This window comes from Aptenodytes forsteri, unplaced genomic scaffold, assembly GCF_000699145.1.
Source record: "Aptenodytes forsteri isolate BGI_AS27 unplaced genomic scaffold, ASM69914v1 Scaffold65, whole genome shotgun sequence".
Taxonomy (NCBI): Eukaryota; Metazoa; Chordata; class Aves; order Sphenisciformes; family Spheniscidae; genus Aptenodytes; species Aptenodytes forsteri.
The window spans coordinates 1,974,392-1,984,843 of NW_008795127.1; the positions used below are offsets into that span (position 1 = coordinate 1,974,392).

The 10,452-nt window shown below is 37.0% G+C and overlaps 1 protein-coding gene across 1 annotated transcript in view; it reads right to left on the reverse strand.

Annotated features, from left to right (window-relative positions):
- Positions 1-2,237: 2,237 nt before the first annotated feature.
- CFAP97 (cilia and flagella associated protein 97) overlaps positions 2,238-10,452 on the reverse strand; it is a 43,009-nt gene continuing 34,794 nt past the window's right edge. Inside the window, exons 5-6 of the mRNA XM_009277364.1 lie at positions 6,412-6,562; positions 2,238-4,171 (exon numbers count right to left, since the gene is read on the reverse strand). Coding sequence (XP_009275639.1) covers positions 4,044-4,171; positions 6,412-6,562 — 279 coding nt within the window. The 3' untranslated portion in view covers positions 2,238-4,043. The remainder of the gene's footprint in view (positions 4,172-6,411; positions 6,563-10,452) is intronic.

Genomic DNA, 10,452 nt, shown 5'->3' on the forward strand with positions numbered 1-10,452 from the left:
TTCTGAAAGTGATAACCTCCACTCTCTGCCCTACACTTGTCATGGAAGAAGCAGCCATCAGTTCTTTAAAAGCCATAAGGAAGAGTTTAAGACATGGTGAGATGCATAGCAGAAGGAAAACACCTTGCTAAGTTGTTCAAAAACCAGAGTAACACCCCATCTGCAGGGATGCCACAGTTACAGTTACTGGATAATCTCAGCTGGAGATAGAGGGTCCCGCTAGCCAATCTAGGCTGTCAGGGAAAGAAGCATCCTGCCCCAGGTGGCAAATCTCAGCCACCTGTGTTCCCCTTGTGAAGTCCCCCTCACTTTAAACCAGAAAAATCTCTCAATAGCATGTTGTAGTCCTAAGAGCCACTGTGTGGAGAGAACTGTCATTTTTGTTCCAAGCTCTGACCACATATAATACAGTGGAGAGAACTGTGATTTTTGTACACAATTAGAGCCCAGAACAAAAATCGCAGAGAACGGCATTTTAGGACTCTCTAGTGAACAACACAGGTGGTCCTGGAACCAGAAGTGACAGCTACAAGGATCAATGTTGCCAAATCCTGTCTCATCTTGGCCAGGAGGAGAATTGCCAGGAGACATATAGCAGCTTTCTTGACCAAGGTACTAATTAGAACCATGCATCCTGAAGACAAACCAGATCCATATCACAAGCATTAGCAATCCCTGCCAATATCTGAAACAAGATGACCTCAACATAATTTCAGTCCTGCAAGATGGCTCCACATGCAGCTCTGTATTTCTGTATTTCCTCATTCATCAGGTGACAATGACATGGTTCATCCACTATTTTGCTCAAGACTTTGAACAGGTAAACACCACAAAGATGTACTCAGTGTACGGGGTTCATAAGATATACCACTTTGGTACCAAAGGAGCATTTTCTCCTTCATCATTTAGCTTGTTGATATATCACTGTGTATTCATCATCACCTGCTTATGATGGTCATGACTGCGCAGCTAGAAGGCTTGATGTAAGTCACTGCCCTCATCTCCATCACACTGATGCGCAGACTGTGCTCCAGGGAAAACCACAAGCTCTCATTTGCCAGATAACTCAATGAGCTGCCCAGGTTGGGAAGGCAGGAAGTTATTTTTGTCTATTGACCATGGAGAACAAGGAAAAGCACTGGGATAAAGATGTTATCAGTGACCTGTTAGAAGGAAGTGTCTCAGGCTTTTTACAGGGGTTTATCCTGAAACTCACTAGATGACAATCAGGAAAATACAGTCCAATGTAAAGTCTACATACATCACGGAAGACATAAATCCAGCCAGCCATTTGATTTAGGACAATCAGACAAACCCTCATCTGAGTGGCAGGATGACAGCAGAGATGCCTCAGGATCTTCAGTGAAGACTGCAAGCAATCTGATAGAAGACAGGCTCTGGCACAGGGGAAAACCTATACATTCCATATGAGGAATGGCCTTGCGTGATTCTTCCAAATTAGCTTGAGTCTCTTAGGTTCACTGGGATTAAAACCGAGTTCTAAAGGATTTAGTGGTCTGCTTGGGAAAACGCCCTTCCCATGTCACCTATCCAGACAGGGATGCATCATCACTCCCTGTTCTTCTCATATAGTCAATGATCTGAACTAGGGCCTTCTTTAAGGCCTTCAGTATTGTAGAAAGACTACACAGCAGAACCCTATCCTGGAAGAAACGGAGCCCACAATGAGGCAGGGACACTTCCAGAGCAAAAACATGACACAGGCATCACAGTCCATTTCTCATAGTAGTGAGACCAATATGCCAGTGCTGCCACCCAAACTGGCAATCCTGTCACTTCAGCAGGGAGATCAGCTCCTACCTGAAACCGTGATGTCAAACCAGTGTGGCAGTTCACTTTAAGGAGGAAGCAAAGCAGCTTGCACTTTTCTTTCAAAGAGATCTTCTGGAGGGGAAAAGAAAAAAAAAAAAAAGGAAAGTAGAAGAGAACATAAAGTGGCAGCTTACAAAAAAGACAGAAAACAAGTCTATTAGAAACAGGATTTTTTGCTATAAAAATCTTGATGAGATAGCATCTAACTTAATGAAGACCTGTCAATATGGCTTATTTTAAAAAACCCACACCAAAGTCACTAACAGGTAGAGCGTATCAATGAATACACTGATTCCTTGCATTTACCTCCACTACACACAGTACAAAACACTTCTCCCATGACCTCCTTTGCACTTTAATAACAATTATAAAATTCTGAAAGAAGCCACTGCAATGACAAACAATTCATGTTAAATATTTTATTTCTTATGATTTACAAAAATGACATACAAAATTGACAGTCTTTCATACCAAAGTTAAATAAAATAAGATGAAGCAATTAAAAAGTAATCCATTTCATTAATTCCTTCACAGAAAAAAATTATCATATGAACATTCAAAAGTATTTAAACTGTGACCCTGATATTCACATTCAAGGACAAAAATCTTTAAATAGTGAATAATTTTAATTAGCACAATAGTACAAATAAATACAGCAGCACTATGCAAAAAATTCCTTACAGTCCCTATCAATGAATAATAATAGCAATAAAAATCAAAAATCTGTTTGCCACAATGCTGCTTAAAGTTAAAAGTTCAAATATTGTCAAACAGCTAAATTTGATCCACAAGTCATCAGGTGCAGAAGCTCTGCCAAACTATCACACAGGACCAAGTAAAAAGTTTGTTACAATGCAGAACACCTGAAAGCCTAAGCCCTCATGCAAACACGAGCGAAAAATAATAAACTTTCCTTTTCATAGGGCTAAGACCCAACATTACTGAATACAGCTTTTTTTCTTTATGTATAATACAAAGAGATTTCCTCTATCTCTCCTGGGAAGAAGCTGGGGAAGCAAGCAGGGCTCCTGCGATATCCATGGATAGTGGCATCACAATTTATGCTCTTTGTGAGACTACAGTCCTACAAAATAAGGTCACTGAAAGTTTGCCTTTACATATAGAAATAAAGCATACCACCTACTATTTGCGATTACCAATTCCATTAAATTTTGCTCCCCTTGTAAATGGATGTTGCTACTGAAGCTTATCTGACGCTACAACAAGTATTTGGTATGAACATGACATTAAAAAACAGGTTAAAAAGCCTAACAAGATTTTCTGTTTTCTACTTTTTTTTTTTTTTAAATCCTGGTTAGTAGTCACTCCCAAAATCACATGTTCAAGTTTCCTGCAGCTCAAGTTCATGTCTCCCCACCGAGAAGGGCAAGGACCTGCAAAAGCAGGGCCATGAAATATTTCCCATGCTTAGTTACTTTCTCTAGCTTGAAGTATGTAAAACTTACTCTTGTTTAGAGTGAATCTGAAACTGTTGTTCACCAGTCTTTACTCTTGTTCAAATAGCATCAGATGCTTCTTTCCTACACAAAGGTCCCAAAATACAACTTCCAAAATTCTTTTAAATCTGGAAGAGACACAGCCTTGAGTATAAAACAAACATTCGACACCTGGAGTGCAAGAGTGGCAGAACATCATCTTCTGCAGTCTCAGTATTCTAGCTAACCATGCAGGAATACACAATCTGCTTTTCACCCCTTCATGCTGCTGTAAAAAGAAGATTCTTTCAGTCGTAAGAACATGACCCACAAAGTTCAGAAGGCTTACCTAAAGCCAGGATGAAAAGCAAGGACAATCTAGGAATTAAGCATGTGCTTATGAGTTTAATGCAATATTTTAAAATATTATTATTTTAAGGATTTTCTTTACATCTGCATCTATAGTGCAGCAAGTCTGTCCTTCCGCGTTATGGATACAAATTCCACTTATGATTTGAGAATAAAATAATAATTAGTAATTTCTATTTAACTTGTCCGTTTAAATACCTCCTTCTTTTTCATAAGTTCTTCCTGTCTTGGAAAACACTGACTGAAGTGAAAGTGTTCACTTAAAACCATTTTATAAGCAATTATATCATATACAATGCATTTTAATCACTGAACAATGCAGAAAATTTTTTGCACATAGAATTTACAAAAGCACTAAAAATAGAAGTCTGAGGATCATCTCAGAATGTGAGGCAAAGAACGCACTTATAACCAAGCAGCACGAACATTAGTGGGTTTAGGTCTCTGTAATGCCCCACTGGCTGAATCAGACACGGGTTTTTCGTTCCTCTGGCTCATTGTACTTGGTACAGCGGATGCTCTTGAAGTGCCTCCTGTTAACACACACACACAAAAAAGAGTGAGAGTGCTTATGCTTGGTACAACAGAAAACTTCATGCTATATTAGTACTGCAACAGTCATTACCATAGTTTCCAGAAAAAAACCAAATCACAGTAAATTGAATACAAACCCAAAATGTTATGAGTTGTTTGTAAATGGTCAGGACAAAGAATTCAAGCCTATGCTATAGTGCCATGGTTCTTCAACGTGATCTATGGGGACATGGGATCTACTTCCAAGTATTACACACAAAATTTCTAAGAGAAACAAGGCTACTATCAGTAGATTTCCATTTTCTGAATGAGAATTTGAAACTTCTTTGGGGTTTTCGTGTTCTGTTTTGGGTTTTTTTTTTCCCCTTCTCACCTCCTTTCAATAAAGGGTACTGGCAAAACGAGAAATATTTCTTTACAACAGTGGTTTTTTGATCTACTTGGAAAAGATGATTAACAAGATAATTTATTAGAAATTTAGGAAGGTAAGTAAACAATTCATATGGTCATCATACTTCTGGTAGGATTAAAAAAAAATCACTTTAATGATTTCTGTGTGATAAATGATCAATCTAAGGAAGACAGAGAAATGAATTTATTTGCTATTCTTAGCAGTATGTGCTTCACAATTCTGAATTATAAAAAGATAAACACATGCAAAGAAATGCAAGAATCTGCAACTTCAAAGTACTTACTGGAAGGACTAAGCTGGCTGAAAGCAGATTTTCCTCTTCTTACAGATGGTGAAGAATTTAGATAACTCATCTGGCGCTGATAGTCCATCAATTGTTCAGAACGCCTCATACCAGCTGTTGGTTTCACTGCTTCCAGTCTTTTCAGGAAAGCCTTAATATTGAAGAAAAATATCATCAAGAAAGAGAAAGGATAAACAAAAAGCTATGAAACAAACATTCACAAATTGATTTTTATTTGAACTGCAAAAAACCCTCAACTTTTTAGCATTGCACAACACAAACTCCCCCACTGGTGACCAGCATAGGCTATTCTGCTCACATTCAACTCTTTTCTCAGTGTTAGAAGATGACACAAATAGTAAGCATCCCTTACATATCATCAATTCTATGTTGAGTACATCTTTAGTACCCCATAGTTCTCTGTGCTTTATGATAACTTGAAACAATGCATCTGTTTGGTGATAGTAAAGGTGATGGGAAGATGGCCTGCGCTCTTCTAATCCTACCTTTGGTTACTCCTCTCTTCTAAATTTCTGGAAGGACGAGAAGTTGGGTTTTTTTTAATCTTTGCCTTGCAAACGTACTTAGACCATTTTATATTGCCCTACAAGATCCCCAGAGGGAATTACTGACCTCAATTCTGTGAAAGTAACGTCAAAAGGAAAGCACAAACATCCACTGGACAGTATTTGTTTTATCCATAATGTAATTTTAAGAGATTCTAGTTGAAATTACTGTTATAGATATCATTTCCTCTTGTTGAAATTAACCCTGGCAATCATGCAGCAAGCATTAAATTAGGACAGCTACTTGATAGTATCTGTAAGATAGATAGTTTCTCATTCTGCATAACTACTACTTGAAACAGGATTAAGAAATTTCCATAATCTAAATAAAGAACCTGATGGCAGGACAAATTTGGAAGTGCCCAGCTACATACAACTTCCAATTAACGACTTCACATTTTTAATATATTTTGCCTCCAGTGCTTGCCTTGCATAGATCTATATATTCCCTCCGCTAACTAATTTCAATTCATTTGATGGCCTACAAACATTTGGCAATGACAAAACCATTGCTGGTCAGGGTTATGACATGCATCCTATCAAATTTCTAAGAGAAACAAGGCTACTATCAGTAGATTTCCATTTTCTGAATGAGAATTTGAAACTTCTTTGGGGTTTTCGTGTTCTGTTTTGGGTTTTTTTTTTCCCCTTCTCACCTCCTTTCAATAAAGGGTACTGGCAAAACGAGAAATATTTCTTTACAACAGTGGTTTTTTGATCTACTTGGAAAAGATGATTAACAAGATAATTTATTAGAAATTTAGGAAGGTAAGTAAACAATTCATATGGTCATCATACTTCTGGTAGGATTAAAAAAAAATCACTTTAATGATTTCTGTGTGATAAATGATCAATCTAAGGAAGACAGAGAAATGAATTTATTTGCTATTCTTAGCAGTATGTGCTTCACAATTCTGAATTATAAAAAGATAAACACATGCAAAGAAATGCAAGAATCTGCAACTTCAAAGTACTTACTGGAAGGACTAAGCTGGCTGAAAGCAGATTTTCCTCTTCTTACAGATGGTGAAGAATTTAGATAACTCATCTGGCGCTGATAGTCCATCAATTGTTCAGAACGCCTCATACCAGCTGTTGGTTTCACTGCTTCCAGTCTTTTCAGGAAAGCCTTAATATTGAAGAAAAATATCATCAAGAAAGAGAAAGGATAAACAAAAAGCTATGAAACAAACATTCACAAATTGATTTTTATTTGAACTGCAAAAAACCCTCAACTTTTTAGCATTGCACAACACAAACTCCCCCACTGGTGACCAGCATAGGCTATTCTGCTCACATTCAACTCTTTTCTCAGTGTTAGAAGATGACACAAATAGTAAGCATCCCTTACATATCATCAATTCTATGTTGAGTACATCTTTAGTACCCCATAGTTCTCTGTGCTTTATGATAACTTGAAACAATGCATCTGTTTGGTGATAGTAAAGGTGATGGGAAGATGGCCTGCGCTCTTCTAATCCTACCTTTGGTTACTCCTCTCTTCTAAATTTCTGGAAGGACGAGAAGTTGGGTTTTTTTTAATCTTTGCCTTGCAAACGTACTTAGACCATTTTATATTGCCCTACAAGATCCCCAGAGGGAATTACTGACCTCAATTCTGTGAAAGTAACGTCAAAAGGAAAGCACAAACATCCACTGGACAGTATTTGTTTTATCCATAATGTAATTTTAAGAGATTCTAGTTGAAATTACTGTTATAGATATCATTTCCTCTTGTTGAAATTAACCCTGGCAATCATGCAGCAAGCATTAAATTAGGACAGCTACTTGATAGTATCTGTAAGATAGATAGTTTCTCATTCTGCATAACTACTACTTGAAACAGGATTAAGAAATTTCCATAATCTAAATAAAGAACCTGATGGCAGGACAAATTTGGAAGTGCCCAGCTACATACAACTTCCAATTAACGACTTCACATTTTTAATATATTTTGCCTCCAGTGCTTGCCTTGCATAGATCTATATATTCCCTCCGCTAACTAATTTCAATTCATTTGATGGCCTACAAACATTTGGCAATGACAAAACCATTGCTGGTCAGGGTTATGACATGCATCCTATTAACGAGACACAATGCAAACTGCGATTACACAAGTCTCCAAAGTACTAAAAATAATGATTAATAATGTTAATTCTGTTAATAATGATGTATTGTCTAGATGCATACTTACATGGTAGAAGTCAAGAATCTGTCTGTATAGCCATTAAACTGCACTTTGTATGAAACAGTCATTCTTCTGCACTGCCAATCAGGTACTGATTTTTTTTTTTTTTTAATTTATTTCTCTGCAATTCTGGCGTATGAAAACAGTAATTGCATGAGGTGGGCAGTGGGCTAGGGCTTCTCTCATAGTAAGACAGCTTTTAATGTGTTTAGCTGAAACAGGAATCTACAAAGTCTTGGTAGTTCATGCATGGGCACTGGAAACCTGCACAGAGTGCACAAGGGAGAAAGGACAAGTGATTTTGGCTCAGACATAGTATGTCACAAGTGCTTGCATCAAGTGCCAGTCAGTTCATCATCAAGTGGAAATACCTAGGTAAGCAAAAGTCAAAGGAAGGACTGCAACTAGAAATAGCTCTTCACTAAAGCCAGTTGCAGAACATGAAATGGTATGTCTCAAAGTTACATCCAACATTTTACTCACAACTTCATCCACACATCCTAACACAACTACATACATTTAGACATGCAGAGATCACTTATTTACCTTCAATATTAAAAATGGAAGCTCTCAATACGTTCAGTTCAATCACAAATGGATCGGATAAATTGTAGAAGTGACTTCCCTAGGAGAGTCGAGCATGTTTCAAGTCTGCACTCCAACTGTAACAGCCTCATAGAATTTGCATACTGCAGTAATTTCAAGCTTGATTCTGAACATACAATATTTACATATGCCCGCTTTATTCTAGTTTAAATACAATTCTCTGCTTTTGCTTTTATGCCTGTATTTTGGCAAGTATCAAGTCCCCATTACTAAAGCAAAAAAAAAGAGGCCTCTCTCAGTACTAAAACATTACTTTTTGAACAGGTTAACACCGGACTTGATACAGCCCTGAGCTACAGAAAGAGCAGATATAGATTACGTGGTGCAGAAGTGTTCTAAGAAAAGCTCTTATAGAGAAGGAGAGAATATCTCCTGTGGTTCCCTTGCCCTCTGCTGCGAATTGTACCAAGGGCATGTTAACTTACATGCTATTTGCGGTCATGAACTTTGCAGTTTGGAGAACGGCCTGCTGCATACAGAAATGAACTCATCAACACACTGAAACGGCAGTCCTGACCTACTAAATCTATAACCTGGAACTAATCCGATTCTTATGGTTTTATTACCAACCCTACAATCTTGAGGTCCTTAACCAAGGAACTACCTTGTACAATGGTACAAGTACCTTGAACAAATGTTCTTTTTCAATTATACATATAAATCTACTAATTCTTGCATCATGTTCTCCTTTTGAGAAATGGACTGAAGAACACTGCCACTTCCCTTGTTCTTTTGAAGTGCTATATCTCTGGAGCCTTAATCCTGCACCACTGAAACAAATAGAAATTTCATCATTGATCTTAATGACCAAAGAATCAGATCACATAACATAATCCAGGTGTTCAGAACCAAATATATGTTCCCGATCAGATTTAAGGAATAAAACAAAATTAAAAAAAAAAAAAAGTAACAGACACAGAAAAAAAAAAAAAAAAAAAAAAAAAAAGTAACAGACACTAATGGCAGGAATGTCATTAGTTGCTCTAAATTGCATTGTAGCTCCTCAGAGCTCTTGATTCAAGCTCAATACATATATACTATCATATCATTAATGACCTCCCAGCTTGGCAAAAGCCTCCCAAGGCTTCTATTTCCCCCATCTTCTTTTACTTTATTGTAATACTGAGTTTACAATAGAAGTAGAATAATAATGTTAAAAAAAAAGAAAAAAATCACAGTTGCTCTAAATTGCATTGTAGCTCCTCAGAGCTCTTGATTCAAGCTCAATACATATATACTATCATATCATTAATGACCTCCCAGCTTGGCAAAAGCCTCCCAAGGCTTCTATTTCCCCCATCTTCTTTTACTTTATTGTAATACTGAGTTTACAATAGAAGTAGAATAATAATGTTAAAAAAAAAGAAAAAAATCACAGAAGGTCTTCCTGCATGACTACCTTCTAGGAATAGGAGAATCCTTTATAAATCTAGGCATCTGGACATAGAGTAGTATCTATAAAGACACTAAAATACACATTGTCAATGACAGAAGAAAATGTCAGATTGCCAACAACTGGAGAACAAAGGAACCTGACACTGCATCAAAAAATTGCTGCTATACAATGGACCAAGATAAATGCTGCTAATTCAAGTTTGGGCATATCAGGAGAGCACTAAAGCTAATTCTAATGCTCTGTCAAAAAAAGGAAAAAGAAAAAGAAAAATCAAAAATCAGTACACACTCTTCTGCAGCTATGTTGAAAAAGAAAGAAAAAAAACACTGAAAATGCAGCACTCCTAAATTGAGTTCAGAGAGAAGGTAAAAAACGTTACTTTTTCTTGTTTTACTTTGCTTTTTAAATCCATGAAGGCTTCAGTTTCACCTCCTTTGAATCCTAACCAGCTGACTAGTGTGCCTTGACAGCTGTTCACATTTATTTATATTATGCCTCCTCTAATGTCACTGATGTTAGTGACCACACTGTCCCCTTGCAGAGTCCAGGTGGGGGAGGGGGAAGTAGGTAACAGTGCATCCAAGGACATGTTTCTCTTCTTATCAATACAAGTATTTGTAATTTTCTTCAATTGCCAGTTGCATTAATTAGCTCTAACCTGACAAACTCTAAATGTCAAAAAACTTAAAGTTCTTCAATCTACAGAAAAGTCTTTTTAACTGAACAGCTATCAAGTTTACATGTAGCTGGCATCACCACAAAGAAAGTAGGCTAAGAGTAAAAAAAAAAAAAAAAAAGAGAAAAAAAAAAAAAAACCCCAAAAAAAAGA